The 23424-nt window shown below is 41.8% G+C and overlaps 1 protein-coding gene across 2 annotated transcripts in view; it reads right to left on the bottom strand.

The window, feature by feature from the left end:
- The window catches only part of TBXAS1 (thromboxane A synthase 1), a 229924-nt gene extending 207171 nt beyond the window's left edge, over positions 1–22753 (bottom strand). The window contains exon 1 of one of the 2 annotated variants that reach the window (XM_040595587.1): positions 22533–22753. In XM_040595587.1, coding sequence (XP_040451521.1) covers positions 22533–22630 — 98 coding nt within the window. In that variant the 5' untranslated portion in view covers positions 22631–22753. The remainder of the gene's footprint in view (positions 1–22532) is intronic. The other variant, XM_040595586.1, reaches the window with a different exon arrangement.
- Positions 22754–23424: the final 671 nt, after the last annotated feature.

Raw genomic sequence — 23424 nt, 5'->3', positions numbered from 1 at the left:
AGATAGGCTCCTGGTAAATTCAAGGGGTGGGCTGTAACTAATTGAATGATCTGAAGGAAAGGGATCTCTGATTTAGCTAAAGACAGTGGCTAAATCAGTAGAAGGACTTCTAAGTGTGCAGGGCTTGCGTGCTTGTACAGTAGCAGTCCCCACTGTGCATGAGCTGTTCAAAGCAGGGAGCACAAACTCTACCAGATGTCCCATCCATCCCATGGCCTAACGTGGAGCAGCAATGTCATGTATCCACAATAGTTGTGCAACTCACACACAGTGTCAGTGCTGGAATTAAGCCCAGATTCAGCCCTGGTCATTCATAAATATGGACAGAAGCCAAGCCCTTGATTATAAACACTCTTACACACAGTTATGCAAGTGACTGAATAATTCAGGCTTTCTTCCCAGATACGGCATAATATTGAGCTATGTAAGAACACAACTCTGCTCTGGCACAGTCTCACATCTCTGTACATCAGCCCTTCTCTCCAGCACAGCCTGTAAGCTGGGGAAGAGCAAAGCTTACAGAAAAGTGACCTCTCATGGCAGCACCTTCTCCCTCCTGAGCATCATCCCCTCTCCTGCCCGGGTCCCATCGTGTCTTTTGCACTTTGCCTTACTGCCAGGATCCAACAAAAAGAGAAACTGTACCAACAGCCTGCTGGGGTGACACCGCTCCACAGCTGGCAGTTTATGCCCACAAGACTCTGGCATTTTGAACTCCAGGGAGAATTTGAGCAGGAGCATGCCTGTAGCCAGGTAAAGCTGTACCGGGGGCAAAAATGTAGCCCAGAGCAGGAGGATCACTGTGGCAAAGTGAACTCTAATCCCACAGTCTCCATCACTACTCTTCTAATCCATTTCATTACATATATGTGCTTCACAGGGTTGCTATAAGAGCTGGATAGCTAAAAGTTAGGGAAGGGTTTAAATTTAACAAAGTGTTTCCATCTTTAGTAAAGCAGAAAAAATGACCAGCATTCCCCATAGTTACCTAACTAACTCTACTGAAACAACATTCTATCCATGAATTGTTCGTGTACCTCAGTATTGACTGACGTTTCTCCTTCTCTCAATTTTCCCTTGACTACACCAACTTTGAAATCCATTTCCCTGACTTGCACTGGACCACGATACCATGCTTTGCAGACAGGTGCCTCGCTCCATGAAAGCTCCCATGGACTTCAATGAGAGGTCTCCTGGGCAGACCAGCCTCACCCTGAACTGCATCAGGACCCAGCTCCAATATCCTGCGTTGCAGCAATTCAAGGCGCTGGCTGATATAACACCTCAAGAGCCACATGTGAAAATGCTCTGGCCATACCTCCCCTGCTATACATGGGTGTATGTTTTCATTTTGCATAGAAGTAACAAAGCAAGTAAACATGAACTGCCCATCGCTTTGCAAAGTGACTTTCCAGTTCCCTTCAAATTTGTCCATTTCAAAATTTTCTTTGAGAAATATTCTGTTATCCAAACACATCATATCAGAAGAACAGACAACTGCTTTTTACAGATTTAGTTATTTGATCCCTGCAGCAACATGCTCCTGACGCAGTTTTATAGCACTCAACGGAGTTCCCTAGCGATACTTCTTCCATCTCTTCAACAGACAGTGCAACTGGAGCACGTCTCTCATATGGGTGTAAACGTGCTTCCACTCTGTCTTTACAGTCAACTCACAGCTGCACGATATTAAACACAAAAGTAAATTATCATTCCCTATCGCATTATATGAAAAGGCAGAATACAGCTAGCTATTTAAGCCTCTGCATAATCTTTAAACCTAGAACAGAAACAAAGTGCATATTTTGAAAGATATTTTTCTTTGAAATGTTCAACTGGGTCTTCTGTTCTAGGTATTTCATACAGATAATGCTAAGCAGCAGAAATAATTCCTTCCGCACGCATTCATTATACAAATTCTGATATAAATCCGCATTAGAAATCAACCTAATAAAAGCTCAGACAGGTACTTCATAAATGCTCATTCCTCTGATTCCTCAGATATCCACAGTAAAAAAAATATCATTTATACTTGTTGCCTTGCTATGAATTTGGACCGTGTTTGGCAGTTTTGCTTTCGTGTTGTACTATGTTTAGGAATTTGGTTTGGTGCTTGATGGGTAACCACAGCAAGGAACAAATATACACAGATGAAGAAAAAGACCAGAGGATTTCAATTACTTAATTTTACCATAAAATATCTATTCTGTCACGTGAAAAGAAAAAGCTCCCACCTTAAAGTAATTTATTTTTCTGCAGCTAAGGGACATTTTGTGGCATGAGGGAAGACATTTCCCAAACTGCTTCTTCCAGACCTTCATGCACACTGCAAAAATCTGACAGTGCCTAGAGTGACTGCTCTCCTGCTCACCTTTTGAGCCCACACTGTGCAAATGTTACATACAAAGCGAGAGATGGAGTTTTTTAAAAACAAACAGAAAAATCATATAAAGGTCCTTCAATTCTTTACTTCAGTGTGGGTGAAAGTGTGAAGTATTGCCTGTCTTCCTCAAAAGACAACCAACTCCCTACTAAACACAAAACCTTATTGCTTACTGTATGCATGAAAGAGATTATGAACTAAACTGAGCTCCAATGTATTCAAGATTATTGGGCCAGCAAGCATCTCTTCTTCAGCATTCAGTACTGTGGGGATGGGTTTCCATACATCACACAAGTCTCTGTGGAAGTGTATGTGTGTGGGGAGAGAAATCATCACAGGATTATTTTTGCTTGACTTCGTAGGGAGTTGTAGTGCCTCTCTGGATGCACTTTGTAATTCTAATGCCAGCCCATATGTCTAATCATCTCTAAACATCCCCAGTGCCTGCTTTTCAAACCATGTTCAGAGGGGCATACACAGTGGCTGGCACTCCAGGCTGCCTTCCTATTTGTTTTTAAATGCATCTACTCTTTATGCCCGTGGGGAAAGGAGACCAGTCAGCATGCCTGCAGAGACAGCGCTGCGAGCTCCCGGCTCCTGCCAGGCTCTGCAGCAGCCTGGCTCTTTAGCCTGGCTCTGGCTGAGCTCTCACCATTTGCCCTCTTTGAGCACTACCTCTACCGCTTAGTTCACAAAAGTCCTCAAACGAAGAGTTAAAAGCTGTGTAGAAAAGTTGGAGCAGGTCTGCAAAAACATTTTGATAAGCTTGTGTGCAAGTGGAAAGGCAACAGTACGCAATAGCCAGGAGCCCACGTGCTCTGCCCTGGGCTAGACATAAATTCTCCATCCCTCTCTTCTGCTCTAAGTGATTCCAGGTCACATCCATACATCACAAAACTTTACTATTGTGCTCATGGTGTTTAAACGTGGGGCAGAAAGCAGCTGGGCTCCACTGTATGATCTCATATGGATCTGGGTAGGTATTTTCATGGGAGTGCGGTACAGCTTGTAGCAGGCTCTATTTCTGCTCCATACCTGTGTTTTTCTGCCTGGGGAAGGAAATGCCATGTGGACTCTGGCACAGGCAGTGGAGAGATGATGGTGGAATATCTCCAGAGGGAACCATTGTGTTGAAGAGATGTTGAAAACCAAACAGCTATCCAAAAGTGAGAGAAATACAAAGATTGACAAAGAACAGTAAAACACAGGTTCATCCCTGAACAGACCCGTACCACAGGCAATTTTACACAGAGGCAGAGCCCAAGGCAGACCTGGGTCCCACACTGGAGGCTTTGCCCTGCCTGCTCAACGCCAGCACCACGGGCTGCACTGCATGGAGAGGCGCAGAGGAAAGCAAACACCAAGGACTGAGAGTGGGAAGGGGGCATCCATGAGTCTCTTCACACAAGGCCCGTGAGCCAGAAGGTCCTCTGCCAGCACACACTGTGCAAGTCACACCAACCTAGAGCCACCCGTCTGTTAAAAGAGACTTTGATCCAGGGCTAGTCCTTAGGCAAAGTTGCCAGGACTGAAAATAGCAGCAATTACACACACAGACCCCACCAACATCTTTCTAGAAGTCTGTGGAGATTAGGTCTTGCTCCCTGCTTCATTCAGGAGGACTTTTTTCCACCTTCCCCCACCACCCCCAAGGCAGGTCTTACAGACCATGCATGGACTTCTTCTCGCTAGTTATACACCAACAAAGAGCAAAACAGGATAAGGCTGGGCAGGTGGGTGATACTCATTTTTATAATTCAACACCAGAATAATTGAAGTAAATGTCACGACAAGTTACCCTAATGCCCACATGCATACTAACATGCGATATCCAGTAAGCAGCTGTGTTTTCACATAGTTAGATCAAAGAGGCTGCAGAACAAGAAGGTCATGGTTTGGTTACAGTGTCTAAACAACTAAATCAGTGGGTACCACTGGGCCTGTCACTTGATCTCATTACCCTGACCTCACCAGCTCTGGAATTTAGTGACCTTCCCAGATCAATATTTCAGAAATGACTGAAGTTTTAGAGTATGCAGAGATTCTCTCAGCGTTGGCTAAATGATTATATCAAAAGTCCAGGAAAGGGGAAACCTTGTGCCCCCTTTCCCATTAGCATACATTTCTCAATTGCTCCAGAACACAGCACACACCCTGGGGGGAGCACTGGTTTTCCTTTGCAATTTGCATCAGAGTATTTTTTTCATTAAAACATTTTGGAGATCTTAAAACTTTTGTCTTTTAAATCAGATTGTTGTTACAGACTTTCTTACATTTCTTCAGCTCATACTTTCCGGGACTGTGTAAAGACACATGGGAAGCTTTAGTCCCCAACTTTTTTGTCACTTTTACCTCTGTAAACAGAAAGCCAGGCTCCTCGGCTGTCAACATTGAATCACGTGCAATCGTATTTCCTTTTGCCAACTTTCATCATAATATCATGCATGCAAGGAGGAGGAAGCGAGGCTCAGTTCATAGCCAACATATTGACACTACTTTGCTTTCTATGCACCTGACACGTGTTTGTCTGGTTCCAGCTCACCAAGAAGTCTACACTGACCACATGAATTAACTTGAGTTTCAGTCTCCAAGCTTTGGGTTGTTTTTTTTTATTTTGTTTTTCACAATAAAACCAGCCTACTTTAAAAACTTGGCTAAGGCTTCTTCCTTAAAGTTTTATTTGTTCTGCTCCGTAAGAACAGGCCTGGCAACAAAATCTCACAGCTTTGTCATGAATCCCTCATTATTTGGATTTTTCTGAAAGCATCAGTATTAAAACTACATGATTACATAAGGAAGTGGAGATTGGGCATGGATAAAGGGCTCCAACTAAAGCTTATTTCTAGGCTTGTGGTTGCTAGGTAGAACTAAAAGCAATCTCAAAGTCCCAAAACCTATGAGCAAGTAAAGTCTTGTTTATGGCTTAAACAGCAAAAGTGAGATTCATCAGGGTTAGAGTCCCCATCCACCTCCCTCCCCCTGCCCCCTCCCCCCCCCCCCCCCCAAAAAAAAAAAAAAAAAAAAAAGCACAATATTTTGGAGTTTGAGTAATGAATTCAAGCATTCAAAATCCTGCAGTTGTGTATTCTGCCCATGGCAATGGCATGCAAGTGTAAGAGGCTTTCCTAGCCACCTGGAAAGATAACACCCACCCCCAGCAGCAATGTGCCACAAACTGCCATCCCTCAGAGATGGCCAGATGGTTGTCTCAGCAAAGAGACAGGTCTTTGAAAGTGAGGATTTGCGCCAGTGGAAAGGCTCCTATTCTCCAAGAGACAAGTTCTCTGCCAGAATCATGAAAGATTCCCCCAACACTTCTGTTCCCAGCGTTCACACACTGAACAGTAGGGATGACGATTATTTAGGAGGTTTGGCTGTTACTGGAGCATTCTGTAGAAGAGCAGTGACATTTCTACTGCAAAATAAGCTTCCCAAGCCTACCTACAATGCTGGGATATACAAGTCCCAAAACTGATTGAATACTGGTAATCCTGCTGGGACTGCCACAGAGATTTGTCTTCTCCAAGTTAAAGTGCATAAAGTGAATTTATTCTGCTCTGTATTTCAGAGCTCACACTTCAATTTAGAGCAACTCCATGGAGTTTGGAGGTGCTGGTCTCGCTTTACAGCAAAGTAATAAAGATCATAATCAAGCCTTCTATGCTGCTAAGATATTTCTTACTTGGTTTTCTTAGGAAAGGTATATTCCTCTCATCACAAAGGCATGCATGGTTAGGTAGCACATTGTGTAAAGATCATTTCTCCTGATGCGGCTGGCTCTGACTAACGGGGGCATTTGAGCACCCTTACAGACTAAACACGAACAAGAAAATGTTCCTTATAGATGAAAACTAATTTAAAAGCATCCATTTAACTTGCATTTGGCATTTAGAAGAACGCCGGTTCCTTGCTTGCTTTTAGATAGCAAGGTTAATGGCCCTTCAAAAACAACTCCAAAATATGCTATGGTGACATACCATAAATAAGGAAGGCTAGGAGTTCCTTTTAAATTCTATTTTATTACTCAACAATAAGGAAAATGGAGGTTTCAGGAATTTATCTCATCTTCCTCCTCTTGTGTATGCACATGCAGGCGTCATGCTTCATACACTAAAGCAAAGCCAGAGCTGTACCCACATTTACCTGTGGCGCTGCTGAACTCCCTGTTCTACCCAGAGATTCCTCACCCAAATCACAAATATCTAGTGGATAAAAAATAAAACAAAATCATATGTTTTCATATCTAAGTTTATGAACTCAGAATTAGTCTGCAAATGATCTGTAAAAGTCTGAGGTAAAAGAAATTAAGCTACAAATGAACAGCACAATTAAACTTATAAAAAGATACGCCATTCATGTAAATGCTCCTTGTAATATTGAAAGAAAAAAGAAGCGGCGAACAACCATTTGTTAGAAACATGTCTGTTAAGAGACACATTTGCAAGAATTAGTGTTTTACACAGCCTTCTAAGGCCAAATTTCTAAAGCCTTTACTAGGATAAGACTTCAACCAATCTTCTAAACCAGGTGTCCTCAAACTACAGCCCACAGGCTGGATACGGCCCCCCAGGGTCCTCAATCCACCGCCCGGTATTTACAGACCCCCCCGCCGGGGGTTGGAGGGGAAACCAAGCAGCCGCAGATGACTGCCTGCCACTGCATCTGCGCGCCGGCCCCCTGGTTAAAAAGTTTGAGGACCCCTGGTCTAAACCATAACTGAGTTTACACCTTACTCTGAAACACAGTCGAGATTAAACATATATTAAATTCAAGAGCTGAAGAAACAACCAGACCAAAACTGATGCCTCAGCTGGGACTTTGGCTGAGGAAAATCCCAATTTGTTCTTCACTTCTCCAAAGAGATTTAACTCATTGTTGAAGGGACAGGCCTAATTACTGGGCTTCTAACTTTACTTATTTTTAGAACACACCATGTGCAAAAATATTTTAAAAGAGAGAGAGAGATATTTGCTCATAGGAAATGTAAACAACAGCCAGCTGATAACTGGAAGGAAATCATTGTTCCCCATTATCTCTGACATGCAAATCCTTGATCTAAAGGGAAATTGCAAAAGCACAGATTATGCAAGACATGGTCTCCATCTAAGAAAAAGAAGCCAGTTCCTCTGAATGTTGTTGTTTCAGAGTTGAATGCATCCATCCTGGGGCAAGTTGCTAGCCAAGTTGGACCACATACACTCCCATTCATTTTTGAAGACTGCTAAGGATGCATTTGATCTTCACCCAACTTGCAGGCAATATTTTGTCTGCATGTTGTCCATACAGTGCACACATTTGATATAAAGTGTATTATCCAATCTGAAAATCCCACTATTCTGTGAGATAATACCCTGCAGTTTCAACTGAAGAAGGCTTCATAAGCAGTTCAGGGATAGGAAGGCTAGTGTGAAAATAGTTTAAAGGGAATAAAGCCTCTGAAAATAATTAATTACACCATGTACCACTAAAATCCCCTAGTAAAAGCATGGAAATCAGAATGTGTCAAGTGGCTGGAGCAAAGTGGCCAGTAGATACCCCAGGGAAGGGATCTGGCCCCAGAAACTGTGGTCTGATAGGACAGTAGGCAAGTGCTTTGGGCATGCTGGGGAGCTGTGCAAGAGGACAGGCAGGCATGATCAGGCTTGGCAAGATTAGATCAAGTGAAACATTGCATGAACGTGATTGCACAACTCACATCACTGACAATCTCCATCAATTTATTGTCAGCCTGCACATTCAGAGTTTCACCGTCCTTGTGTTGATCCTCAGCTGAACAAATAGGCATGACCTACTGAGATCTGGTCCTGTGACTAACAGTGCCAGTGTTACCTGCAGCCACGTCAGTGAAATGCTTTTCCTAGGTGAAGAGAATACAGCCTAGCACCTATCTTGGATCCTGCCTAGGTCAGCAGCACAGGCACTAGGTCTCTCTGTCAGAGAGGAAAAAACCACCGGAGGGTTGACTTAGATGGGCCAAAGCTCATTGCCTTACCTCTGCAAATGGAAGCATTAAGCTCCGCTCTTGGGCTGTTTAAAGAAATTCCTGTTCAAGCACAGACTCCTAGTTGTCCCAGGTCAGTAGTGACCTGAGATTCTCTCATTAAACAGTTTTAATAGCTTGTACAATAAATAAATAAATAAATAAATAAATAAATAAATAAATAAATAAATAAATAAATAAATATAAAAAAACAAACCCCAAGCAATGGTCTTAGCCCACCATTCAGCACCTGGCTACACTTTAGCTCAGTTCCAGGCAGAAACTGCTAGAGCCCAAAGGTTAAGACAGAGGATGGGGAAAACCAACATTGATTAATTGGTCTTTCATAGATCTTTTAATATCCAGGCCCCAGAAATTCTGCAATACTCAGGAGCTGCTGTCTAGATTCAGTGTGACAAGACTCAGTGATGTGCTTTTGTCAATAAGTACACACGCGTCATGCTTACTTGCTTTACTTAAAGTACAAATCATAAATAGTTGTATGTGACAAATTCCCCAGTATTGAACCTTCACGGCTGCCAAGCAGCATGCTGCACAACAGAACAAGGAGGGCTATAATTTTCTTTTCTTCATTTTGTTATTTGACCTTCAGTTTTTCAGTTGTCCTTGGATCAGTCTGGAACTAAATATAGTCCTTTCAGCATTATTTATATGTTTAACCCAAAGCTACCCATGTGCGTCGAGGGACTATCTAAACACTGCTCTAAATTATTTTAAAAGCTTATTTTAAATTAGAAAATGTGTTTTTTGAAAAAACATTGTCAATTAATTATGATTCCACAAACTCCTACCAACTCTCTTGTGTTTTGTAACAATTTGCTCACAGCCTACAAGACAAAGACTTCAGCTTGCTCAGAGAAAACTCTTGAAACTGTCCAGTCTTTGAAAATGCTGACTGATCTTTAAATTAACACATTGATAATGATTTTGGCCACCAGCTATTTACAAATGCAATGGAATTTACAAATAAAAAAAACGTGGTTGAATCAGCTGTATCCTTGGGGATCAACAGTCATTGGTGCTGAAATGGCCCTTAGTGCACCGCATCTCTACAAACTATTTGGAAAGGGAAACAAAACCCACCACAGTCAACTGAAAGTCTTTAGTGTCTGACTACATACAGTAATTCCTCCTGAACTGAGCAATATATTTTTCAGTCAAAAGGTCTTTGCCAAGCAAGTAAAAGACAAAACAGCCACTGTAATGGTCCTCCGTGAAACCTTGAAAAAGGACATTTTCTGCCTCAGGTAGTGGTTCTGTGGTATGTATGCCAGCTACAGAGCTAACCAAAACAACAAAGAGCTGGATGGGTGGGTGGACAGGTAGATGGGCACATATGCATGCACACAATTTCTATCACATAAGAGCAATTTCCCCTACATCATCACAATTCTGCAAACAGCATCAATTTTCTTTTATTTACATAACCCGTGTGAGAAGCTTCAGAAAAGGATTTATGGTGCAGCTTTGATTTCTGTGTGGGTTGCTCTTTTATTGTATCAATATTATCTTTAACAACATTTTCAGTCAGAAAAAGGTCCATGTGAAAGTTGAAAGGTGAGAAAATTATTTCTAAATATTTCTAACTTAACTATTTTCAGGTAAGAAAGAAAAAAACCAATACTGTTTTATCACTGGTCTAAGCAATGCAAGCCAAACTCAGCCTATGAATTTAAAGGGCTTGCACTAGAAAATCAGCTTACAGCAGTTATTTAAGAGTTCAGAATTTCTTGGATAATGAATGAGACAAGTTGTCCATGTAAACTTTACTAAAACATTTTTATGTTTTACAGTCATCTCTATAACTCGACACAAAACAGTATCACCCAGGAAAATAAACAGCCACTGCCACCAACTGCGACAAGATTTCTGACTGTTAACCACCCCCATTTAAGTCCAAATTTTCAAAAGAACTGAGCACCTAAAATATTTTGCTTCTTTGAAAAAAAAAGTCAGCTATGTTACAACACTTACCTTTCATTTCCTTAAAGCTCTGACTTCCAGCTCCATAGATGTTATGAGCTTAAATCCTCAGACATAAGCAAATCACCTTGGAAAACACATTCACAAATACAAGCTTTAAAGAAATTATTCATGTGCACTTGGCAGTCAGTGAAATTCCTACTGATTTTTTGTTGCTGCTTCCTAACTTCACCAGGGCAATTACACAAAGTAAATGCAATTGAGTTCTCAAGCGAGTTTGAGACCCTGTTTTAATGATACAGTAAATCCAGGTTCAGGGCAAGATGCCTCTGATCAAAACCATCCCAGCTATACCACACAAAGCATTGATCTAGTAGAAACAAGCTGTGTTAACTCAAATTCGTTAATACGGAAAAGCAAACTTTGAACCACATCAGGTACAGCCTATCTTCTCCCAATAGCATACCAGAAATGGTACAAATCACTTGTCTTGCACTCCAATTAATTTAATCCAAATTGTCTCATGTGCCCACCTCAGTCCAGATCAGATCTGCCTCCGAGAACAATCCAGTGCTGATGAGCGTGAATCCACAGACCAAGCGCCGCAATGACAGATACTGGAGTGGTGGAGTCACTACCGTTTTTCAAAGATGCAGAACAACGTATCAACAACAGAATGAAGATATACAAGGCAAATCTAAGGTGGTGTCATAAAATACATTCAGGGTCAATAGCTAACATCCCTGTTGTAAAAGTTCTATTGGTTTTACCCAAGGTTATTTCCTTAGCTGCCAGAAGTCATTTGGCTAGAGATGGGAGAAGGGGGTTGCTCTGGGCACTGAACACGATCTATCCAAGGATCATATCAGTTAAGTTCTGCTGCTTATTTAAAAGCTATTTGTTCTGAGTCGCTTGCTATCCATTTATATATAAATATAAATGTATACATGTGTATGAATATAAAGGTATACACATGTGTGTACATACATGTATACTTACAGGGTGTTTACATAAAAAGTCTCAGGAGCTTTTTGGATGAGAAATCACAGTATTTTCCTTCAGTTCTAAACCATGCTTTATGAAGATGACCAGAAGAAGTGCTACCAAATTATATTGCCCTCCTGTCCCCCTGCTAGCTCCAAGTTCCTCCACATCTCAGAGGCTACTTTTTACGGCAAAAAGGCAGTCCATTAACCAAGCAATGCTCAAACTTTTACCACCTTTCCCTGCCCCTGAAAGGAGAAACAGTACTCTCCCAGGCCTCCATTTAGGAACATTTGGCTTAGCCACCCTCCTTCTGTACAAAAGCACATCTGAGGAGTGGGAGATGAGCAGAATGATGCTGCTGGGATGAGACACCTGCAGCTGCACCTCTGCCAAGGGTTGACCTGCAACTATTCCCAATCATGTGACTCCTCACCGTGTGGCGTTTATCTGCCAGCTCCTCATCCAGAACCCTCTGCTCTTTCCCATGTGTGATCTCCCCCCCCCCGGTGCTGCTGGATCTTAAACCCCCCTTGCAGCTTTTGGCCTTTCACCTGAGTCTCTGAACTGTTCACTACATCCAAACAAAAGCAGGAAAGCAAGAGGTGCCATCAACCAAGTCCTTCCAAGGGGCCACTTCTCGTTATCTTCCACCAGGCTTGTTCCTGCAACAGGCTCATGCCCAGCCACAAAGCTGCTGCAGCACCAGAGAGGAACTCCTCACCGACACAGGGACACACACAAGCACACACAGGGCAGCAAACTCCAAACAAGCTTTTTTGCTGTACCCTCATCCCCCCCATTTTTAAGAGTGAGCACTCAGGTTCACTCAGATTATTTCTGCCCCTCATCCTCCCACAGACAATAGTTCAAACCCATTCAGAGTGGAGATGCAGTGGCAGCTCCTCCAGCATATTCTCTAGCATTGCTAAGCTATACACTATTAAACAACCAAACTTCTCAACTCTATTATTAATCTTATTATTACAGCATTGTAAAAGAAAAAAATATGTGGGTTTGTTTTTTTTTTAAGATGAAGCTGCCACTGTCTGGAGGCAACCTGTGTTTTGCACACACAAAAAGGCACACACGTATTTCATATGGTGCATTGCAAGCTGCACAGAATAGAAAGCAGCTGGAGGAAAATGGCTATAGAGAAATGGTTCTCCTGGGCATCATCTGTTGATTTGTTTTGTTTATAGAAGGAATGAGATTTTTATCTCTGCTCAAAATATAAAATGCTTCCATGGCACTGAGCTCACTGCTTGACTATGCTCTCACTCAGGAACGTAAATAAAAAGCAGGGGAGAAGGAGGGAGAAAAGGCTTTACTGCACAGAATCCCTAGCAATGTCAAAAACTAGATAGAAAAATGTCCATCAGTAATACAGTGGAAGCTTGAAAGAGGAGCTGAGACGCCAGCTATCATGGAAATGAGGGCCTCCTTACCATGCTTGTTAATAGTTTGCTTCTAGTAAAGCTGAGGAGGCAGGTTAGGGCCAAACTACTCAAATCCCAAGCCTCAAATCCCAGCCTCAGCTCTGGCAGGATGAACATCCTTACACTGTAAACACACCAGTCCTTACAAGATTCATGGCCTTTGGAGGCACAGATTCTTATGGTCCTTCCACCATCTTGTGCCCATAGTCGATGTTCCAAGCCCTCTCTGTAACCTTCCTCTGGGGAGGTTCCTCATTCCTCTGTGCCTGACACCCAAGATCTGATCGCCTCTTGTTTAACAACAGGGCTCTGTGTTCTAGGAGAACACCAGATGGCTGGTTTTCCACTCAAGTTGATAGCACTTCCATTTGTATTAAGCAACAGTCGTAACTCAGGAAAGAAAATAAATTGTGAAACCATGAAATACCTAACTACTGCTGATAATTTAAACTTCTTAAAGTTTAAAAACATAACTGCTGAGGATAGTGTCCAAACTGTGAGAAATGACCTGAAGTCTAAAATTTTCTGGTAGACAGACAAGGTTTTAACCACTATTCTTCTAAGAACAGAAAGGCTCAAGGTTTGTTGCCATAGCTAGGAATAGCTATCACAAAACCGAGGATCCTTTATTTTTGCACCACCTATTCTTAGCTCTTAAGAGGAGATGAGAGACAGCAAACGAGATACATATCTAGAAGTGAAGGCTGCTGAATGCCACTCTGGAACAGCCCCCCTTCATTAGCTACAGAGCAGATCTGAAACCTTTCTGGAACCACCGACAACTGTTTGCTCTTCTTAAAGCTGTGTTGTCTCTCACGCGGCCAAAGCTCTGACTTGGCTGGCTACTGAGGAAGTATTCGGGCAACCCAGAGTCCTATGCTGGGTACAATATATCATAACTTTCAGACATGAATCAATCAAGAACATTAGTGTTACACTCACTGAAATCTATCCTAACATAAATGTACAGCTTCTCAGTTTTCCTACCATGAAGCTTAGACTGGGGTCTCTCTTGGAGACATCACTACATCTCAACCCATGATGAGAATTTCAGAAAATCTTAAAACTAAGGTTTGTCAAAATCTTTGGACAGCAAACAGATCATATTGGTATTTTAAGAGTTGGAAGAAGGCCCTTGCAGTCTTGACCACCATTACTCTCTGTCCCTCATGCTCACATGCAACACATTAAAGATCCTTCAGCTGTTCATTCCTCTCCCAAGGTGGCTGTATTTCATAACTTTCCCACATTTCAAACCATGTGCCTCAACAACCTCTTCATCTTGTTATAGCTCTACTGAGAGAGTGTTTACATAAAAGCTCTTTGGAGCTTTTTGGATGAGAAACCACAAACATGCATGCACAGATTACACCAGATTTATTGCTACTGAATAAGTTAAAAAGAATACTTTGGGTTACAGGTGCAAACTCTGCCAATAGTTCTCATCCAAGAGCATTCATACAGCAGGAGCTTGTGATCATACAGTTGCCAATTACCTCTCTCCTCTAAAGTCCACTGCCTTTCCATCCTCCCTGTACCTCTCAACTCCTAACAAGTATCATGAGGTTTCTACCAGCTGAAAGGCACTATTCTTTCCAAGGAAGTAGACTTCACCTTGTCAATACAAGCACACAGCCACCTCCCCATGCCCTACCCCCAACACACATCTCAGTTCAGCTCCTTTCCTCCAGCCTCAACTTTCCCAAACATACTTGACCTCAGTCTGTAATGATCCACTGCAAATTCATAAGGAGTCATATTCTTCTGTTCCCACTCATTCTCCACAGTCCTTCACCAGCCATTGCTGGGAATACAGATTCTTTTCCTATCCAAGAAACAAACCAATGTAACAGGGTTTGCCCTATCCCTTGTCTGTTGTTTCCTTGCTCCTCTGACAACACCACAGGTTCTGCAGAACCATAGAAGAAGCAACTGGCCAGGGAAGAAACTACCAGAGGAATGGATATGGAGAATCTCCCACATGCTAGATGACCCCTGCATTAAAACTCTCATATCCCTACTGATCTGCACATCACTCCAGTCATAGAAAATAGATGCAGAAAAAGTAAACAAGCAGAGCTTACAAGAAATTGTCACCTGAGTAAGCAATGCCACATAAAGCAAGGGAATGAAGAGGCAGACACTGAGCACCATTTTCTCAAGCTCCTCCACTACTCATGCGAAAGTGAAATAAATGCATTTCCAGACCCAAACCAGAAAACACTTTAAGCCCTTTCTGCTGGCTCTTTCTCAAGAGTTAGCACACACTGAGCTCATGGAACAGCAAACTTTGTTTTCAATGGGGAAAAAAGCCAAAAACAAACCTAGGGAGATAACACAGAAAAATCCATCTAAAGGTTTCAGGTATATCAAGGGGAACAGATAAAAGACAGTCTCTCAATAATATGTCAATACTTTATTTTAAAATAGCTCTCAGACAGCTCCATTAAACACTGTATAAAACTTCCCTACAGAAAAGCAAGGCATGGCAATCAAAGGTATTAATTACTGGTGAGCCAGCTACGAGGACAAAACATACTGAACACTGTTTATTGATGAAGCCTGATGCAAAGACAGAAAGGAGTGAAGAAGAATATAGGCAACTTTCTTTTAATGATGGAAGCAGTGTGGAAGGAGACAGGAGAAGGGAGAACACAGACGTAAGTTTCATCACCCTGAGGAAGTCTAACCTGCCAAAACTGCCCACTGAATTAACCTTCCATTTAAAAGGGAGTACAGCCAGGCTAGCAGGACACTTGGTCTGCTATCTGAAAGATATGGAGTGACAAGTCTACACCCATTGGAGACATGAGGATGCAAAACTAGTCACCCCAGTGCAGGGTAGTCAAAGGAACTGCTAATATGCTGCAGGGAAGAGTAAAGTTCATGGCACTTTGAACTTGGAGAAAATGCAGCAGTTCTGAGAGGCCTCTCTGAGCCTGGCAATTAAATGCACAGATACAGCAAGAGACAACCCCTGTGTAATGGGATGGAGTGCCCCACTCCTCACACAGGCAGAGCCTTCTCTTTAAGGAGGATGTTTACATTGCTTTCTTTCACCATCTAATTTCATTTCTATTTAATGGAACATCAGCAGTGTATTAAGTTACTCAGGTTCCTGACACAGTCAGTAGATGGAGGCAGGACCTTCCAGAAGTTAATTCAGAGCACCCAAAATCAGTCTGCAAGGCACCTGTATATCCCCAAGTTAAACAAAGCAACCTACCCCAAGGTGAACAGCAGTTCAGAAGTTAAAGCCAAAGTGCTTAGTCCAGAAACTCCAGAGAAGACTCCCAGGGAGAAGCTGCCTGATGGAGAAGCCAGAGTAATTCCCTCCCTTGCCAGTCTCTCCTGCTTGTGCAACACAGCCCAGCCCAGACTTAGTCCATTCCAAGCCCTACAGGAAGGGAAAGCAGAAATGGGATCACTCAAGGGCTGCATCCAACTCCTGTTTCCCTAGCAGCATTTGTGTCCATCAGCCAGCTTCACAGCATGCTCCCTGGACACTAGATCTAGAGAATATGCCAGAAGAAGATAGGTAAATATAGTTATTTTGTGAAAGATAGCTATCCTATCCCTGTAGGTCTACCTTAACGTACTATTAATGCTGTAATCTCCATGCACTAAACCCAAATTCTGCCGGAGGGATTTATGGGAAGAGGCATGAAAAGGTTTACGGAAAAATGAAGGTGGCAAGGAATTAATAAACTGGAGGTTGACTTCTTTACATGGGTTTGTTAGGGTAAAATGCAACTTTACAAAAGCAAAAAACCCAGGAAACACTTGAGGGCCTTCAAATAAACACCACTGGCCATCTAATCTGTAAATTCAAAAAAAAAAAACCAAACCAACAACTGGAACATAAGAGGCCTCTGAGTTTTCAGTGACATGCAAGCAAGCAAAACCAAAGCTGCACAGCACTAGAGGCTGAGCTATGTTTATCAGAATGACCAAGGTGCTGTAACGGCCTCTGAGGACATCCCAGAGAATTTAACTCCGAAGCTGCAAAAGCAATGATGGATAAACATTCTACCTCTCCCCCCAAAAGTGAAAGATCTTTGTTTACCTAAAAGCAGCATAATCAGGGCACTGAGTGAACTTCATTCTGGATGATGAAATCTACTTTGTTTTCAGAGAAAGAAAGTACTTAGTCATTTGTGGCATGGCACTTTTCCAAATTATTATTCAGTAGCTTACTCTGCTCCTTCTCAGGCTCACCTAGAGATGCTTGATTTAGCTCAAAGATGAGGCCATATATTGCACAGCTGTGGGATCAAATTATATTTGACACATTAGTGGGAATTCCAGATTTGCTTCATGTAAAGCTGCATGACAAAGACAATTCAGAATCTGTTAGTTTTTTCTGTCACCAACAGCAGTTTGCTGATGTTTCCTGTTGAGTCAGATCCTTCTAGCTTTCATAATGGGACATTTGAGGGAGGGAAGCAGAATGACTTCCACTGACATAATGGCCATTTTAGGAAAAAACAAAACCAAAACAGCTGGGGTGAACAGAATATAAAATAACAAAACTTCCCTGCCTTCTGACCCTGTAAACCTGATGTACGGTTCACTGCAAACAGAGAAAGTACAAGGCTGTAATAGGGGAAGACTAATGAGGGACTGTACCCTTAGAGCCCAGTGCTGGGGTCGGCCACCGCTATGAAAGGGATGTGCAAGATCAAGCAGAGCTCAGGACCAGAGCCCAGCAGCAGTACAGGAGCACCAGCCCCCGAGTCCTCACCCTCGCAGAGCTGTGCTTTCTACCAGTGAGGGAAACAGCATGCTTTAACATCTGAGGATGAGGATGCCTCTCTGAACCTCTCAGCTCAATGAGCCTGATGTGAGAGATGAGCTGCACTGCTTTGTGAGTGTATGTTGATGCTCCATACACACGCCTGCTTCCAGCTATAGTGGTTCTTGCAGCCTTCTGCCTTTGAAGAGAGCAGTGACAGCTGGAAAAGTTTGAGTCTACCCACACACAGTTGGTGCTCTTTCCAGAAAGGATCCAGGTTTTGCACTGCCTGATACTGGATCTGTCTGGAAGCATTATCTGGAAGTGGTAGGGAGAATAACCTGCTCACCCTAGGCTTGTACTCAAACCCTAAGCCTAGAGCTCTAGCAATCAAACACCTTTTGTAAATATTGATTTTTTGAAGAACAAAGAACAGTGCAGTATCTGGTTTTAGGTGGCATCTGGTTGGAAAAAATATATATATATACCTGAGATCTATTTGATCTCAGTTTTGCCTAACTCAAGCCCAAACCAAAGGTTCCTCAAAACCAGAATGAAGTTTTATTTGGAGACAGATTATCTCTAAACTTTCTTTTTCAGAGCCTTTCCAAAGCCAAAAACATAAAATAATGCCAAACAAGGTATAGTATTGAAGTCACCTATATCAAAACACTACCTGTCCTGAGATAACTTCTGATGGGGTCTAGTACAGGTAAGGTACGAACAGAGGAACTCTAACACATGTTGGCCCCCAAGTCTAAGTCTCTCCCACATCTAAGTGTGTGCAAATGTCTAGGCTTAAGGCCAGAGGAAAAAAAAAATATTAAGTTTAGTTTTCATTCTTTTTGAAGAGAGATTGCAAATGCTTTGGGTCGGGATTGACATGTTATGCAATGGGTGGACAGTATCTAGATCCAGTGGAACCCAAATCTCTCAATCTCTCTATACATTTCTGTAACACAAGTGATCATTAATATAACTTCAGTGTAAAAATGGCATCTTTCTGAATGATTTTGCCTTTCAGAAACAGACAAGAACACCTTTAGTATATGTTTTGCTATGTTTGAAAGCATGCAATTAGACATGTATCTTACAAACATAAACAAACACCTCCCATCCAACCTCCGTGTTTCTAAAAAAACCCTGGTTTGTTTAGACAAGGGGTTGATAATCCAGTTTGAACACAGGTATCTGAATGCTGTGACAGCTTCTTCATAAATGCTAAGCTTATGGTACATTAAACTTTAAAGCAAGATAAACTGCTTTCATTTTATCAAACACCTTCCCAGACAGCAAAAAAAAGACACAAAGCAACGTTTGCAGCTACAACCAAGCATGGGATACCCAACTCAGTGTATGTTTGAAATGAAAATGAACAATATGTTGCATAGATATACCACCGCATTTTTCAATAGAGAATATCACTGGGATTTGCAAACGTTAACCTCATTCCTCCCTTAAGTGTTTTTTATTTCATGCCTGGAAAAAACTGAGATTCACAGAGATAAGAGAATAGACACAGCAGTCCTTGCAATTGAGAGAGAAAGTGCTCTTAAAAGAACTGCTCTGATAATCAGTTTGGCCAGTAGAAATCACAGAGGGTGGGAGGGCCACAGACAAGAGATTTTTTAAGAGTGCTCAGTGTTGTGCCACTAGCATTACTGAACTTTATGTATTTAGCCATATTATGCCTTTCTGTGGCTAGTAAAGCTGTAATTTCATTGTCTATCACAATAGTAATGAGGTAGCAACAGCCATCGAAGAATATGTGATATGAAGTCTGCAAGAAGAGACTTCAGCCTAGCGAGAGCAAGCAGTAAGCATGGGGAAGGTAGCAGACAACTAAGTCCTTCAGGAATGGGGGACAGCAAGCAGGCTCTTAAATTAACAGACTACCAAAAAAGCAACCTCAGGTTTGTTCTTCCCCTTTCAAATCTGAAGACTATGTACCGAAAAGCTTCTCTGTTCTTTTTACTCTCAACGTTAAATAAGCTACCTTAAAAAGCCTCTCCTTAGAGCTGACTTAGGGTCATGTGGAAGACAAACATTGAGAGATAATAGTTGCTGAATTTTCCAGCGACATAAAATTGACACAATACACTGCAAGCATGACCTTTATATTACACTGATGACAATGCACGAGAAATCAGAGATGTGCTATTAGAGGATTTGTTATAAAGAGTTATTGATGATCATTGTACCATAAGTAACAGCCTAAAAAAATTATCAAATCAACCAAGTTTCCTCCTAAGATCTGTATCTTCTCTAGCAGTTTATTTTTATGCAGCTACAGCCTCTCTTCCCTCTCCCAATCAACCCTTGCTTCATATGACCTCACCTTACCCAAAAATGTGAAGAGATTGGTCTTATCACAATTTAGCAAAATACCACCTGCCAGCTGAACTGTGATAAATCACAGCTGCCCTTACAATACACATGCTAACAGTGACTGAGGTTGAGCCAATGGGCAGCAGCTCATGGCTGTCATTTAAACCACTGAGTACCCCATCCACAAAAATCATGCTAAGGAAATAGCTCAATAACATGACAGTTGCCATCACCATATTGCTGTTCTAGTGTGCATTAGATCTATTGACTCCTTCTCTACCTGCAACTGCCTTCTGTTTAACCTGCAAGCCTTTTACAGCCAACAAGGTGGACAAACTGCCTATTCTTTATGCTCGCACAACAGTTAACACAATATGACATCAATCAATCATAAGCTATTATCATAACAAAATTTACAACAGCAAATACTCATTCCTCCCTTCCCCCATGACTGCTCTTCTGAAAAGATACAATGCTGGCAGAAAAAGCTAGAAAAAGAAGAATTCAGAAGTTATTAAAAAATGTGAATAAGGCTTAAAACAAAAACATCAAAAGAACTTGAAAAGGTATTACTTTATTATTACTCCCATCATACATAACACTTGTGTTTTCTGGCTCCTAGAAGAGCCAGACAATTGGGTATGCAGCATGATTGCAATAAAAATATCATCTAGAATTAAGGACTTGCATTTCTATTAGCAACCCTTTACATACTCTTTAAATAATTCCTTGAACCAAAGGTTTCAGCCATGAATAAAGGAAGCTGTCAGCACACATTGGGTTTTGCTCGTTTGTTTAAACAGACATGCAGTATAGAAAAACTCTATAAAAAGTAGGCTCTCAAATGAATGGGTTGACAGGCTTGAACAACAACCACCGCACTGCAGATATGCTTCAAGCCATTAACCTTACAGGTTCAGTCACTGCATTTTACTGAAATAAATGGATCCGAATAGATTACCCATCAGGAAAACCTGCCAATAGCCACAGGTGTTGCCCAGCATATTTCATTACAGGTTTAAGAACCACCAGCTTCTCATTGGAAGAGTCACCTATAGGCACTTGTATATAATAAGCTACTTAACATCAATCTGTATCTATAGAGCAACAAGATTGGTTAATAATAACTATTGGCAGGTAGAGTATAAAACAATCTCCCATATGAAACTCCAGCTTCCTTTACTTGATAGCTTCACAGAGCTCACCTTCAGCCAGGAAAGGAGAAAGACTGAATGAGGCATTTCTACCATAAGGCAGTTTCCCACCTTACTTCTAAATTGGACTTTTCAAAACTTACATGGTAGGCACTCAATTCAGCAGCTGAGTATCCAAAACCAGAAGCCTGGTTTAACTTTGTCTTCAGTTTGCAATTAGAGCTAGGTTTGCTTATGGCACGACTGAATTCTGTATTAAACTTCCATGTCTTCGTTTCATGGGGAGGAACAGCCTTTCTTAAACTGAACCAGAAAATGAGGCTCTGGAGAAGCATGCACCAGAACATAGCCTACAACACAGAGCAGTTCTGTGTCTTCAGAGACCTCAGCACATCTGACACGTACTATGTGGAAGCATGAAGGCTCTTTCAGCTGACTCACAGGCAGCCAGATCTTACCAGCAGATCAGCTACATTTCTGACCGTGGATGTGTCTCTGCCCTCCCTCTCATGCCTTTAAGCTTACAAGAGGTGCACATATCAGCATCTAAATGGCATGGCTCTACTGAAAGATCTAGTGCTGCCATTCTTTTCCCCAGCAAAATCTGAAGGAAATAGGACTCAGACATTTGTGATGATTTGGGCAGATCTTATTAAGAAAGCCGGCTCACCCACTTACTTGATATGGCATGAAGCACATCAAATATGGGCTTGACTTGACTCTTTTCAGTTTCTCTAGATGCTCCATTGACACAGAAGGAAGTTCAACGGGGTTAAAGAATGAAGAAATACATGCAGAAGTAATAGGTCATTTACGCTGCTACAAATATTGTGCCATCTCTATTCTCTTCTAGATTACCTTTGGATTTTTGTCAGAGGATTTTCCCACCTCTGTCCCTGAAACTTTTTCCTGAACACACATACAAATGAGCAAAATACATTGGTTGACTGGAAGGCAGGATTTTAAGAGGTATCTGAGTAAAAACAGTCAGAAAAGCACTCCCAGTTTGGCTAATTTAATTTCTGAAATAAATTATCTGGACAGGGTGTTGTTTTTTTCATTTCAGCACAGCTCACTGCAGTTCCTGCTGTGCTAACCATTACAGCTGCTGTTATTCTGATTTGTATCCACTACTCTGTGTGGAAAGAACAAGAGAGGAAATTCAAGCAGCAGTTAAAAGTGTCTGTACACTTAAGCCAAGAAACCTGGAAAGGGACAAATGTACAGCACAGTACAGAGAAGAGGACCAACAAGTACTCTGTTTCTTTCTGACCAGCATCAATGTACCTGCCACCAACAGAAATTAATAAGAAACAACAATAATCCTTAATTTTTAAGGCAATTTTTGTTAGCAGTTTGTTTGTAAAGCACTTAAGAGAAAATACAGCAAGGAAAGAATTTTCTAAAAAGTGTTATGAGTTTCATATCTACTTCAGCCTCTGCATCCCAACTAACTCCCCCTCCGTGTCCCTTCTAGCCAATTATCTTCCAGTTTCCCCTTACAAGTAAAAGATTCTATAGATGTTGGGGGAGCTTCAGCAGGCTTTGTGTTTGATTCAGAGCCCATATTACCATTATCACTTACCAATATAGCAGGACCAGGAAGACTGCCAGCAAAGCCAAGGTGACTGCTGTACTACTCATTTCTATAGAGGCAAACACCAGGAGATCTACAGGCTCCATTTTCCTCCACAACGGCTCCAGCCTTGAGTGGTGTATGCAGGGGAAAGACTCCACAAGAGCTGATAAAGCCTTCCACAGCTATATGAATGACATCTGCAACGAAACAGGAACCAAGAGAGCAAAACCACATCAAGTCAAGTACAAACTGCAAACCTTTCCTGTTCTCATCGACTGCACACTCTGAGAGAACTTGAAGGTTCCCTGAATGGTAGGATGTAGCAATTTCCCTCCTCCTGCTGTTGTTGACTGTCATGCCAATAAATATTTACATACCCACCACTTGAGACATCAGTGCTTTGAATGGGTTTTTATACATCAGGTATGGGAAACTGGGGAAAGTGTGGGGGGAAAAAGGGGGAGAGAGCCTGACCATTACACAGATCATAGAAGAAGAATATAATGACCCTTCAGGGGTGCCTTGGCATACAAACAGTGGCATTCAGTGAAGTAACAAAAACAGAGCATTTCTGCAACATAAAACTCCACTAGGACTTAAATCTCCAAACTGGTTATACCTTAAGAGAATGGAACAAAGTAAACTTTAAATTATCACAACTAAAAGGAGAAATTAGGGGAAAACTCTTCTAATGTGACTACTAGAATACATATCTAGAAAGAAAAACTAATGAGCAGAAAAACCCACTGTAGTACTAGGGTTTATAAGTAAGCATGAATCGCACTGGTTAGTCCACACAGACAGCACTGTTTGGCTGTATCATCTCGGATTCACGAGTATTGCAGCAAATTTTCCTGGCTCAATGAGACACCTCCCTTGGAGGTACCATTAACCAGCC

This window comes from Falco naumanni, chromosome 5 (assembly GCF_017639655.2).
Source record: "Falco naumanni isolate bFalNau1 chromosome 5, bFalNau1.pat, whole genome shotgun sequence".
Classification (NCBI taxonomy): Eukaryota; Metazoa; Chordata; class Aves; order Falconiformes; family Falconidae; genus Falco; species Falco naumanni.
The sequence above is the reverse complement of the archived record's forward strand: the minus strand, read 5'-3'. Positions and strand labels throughout refer to the sequence as shown.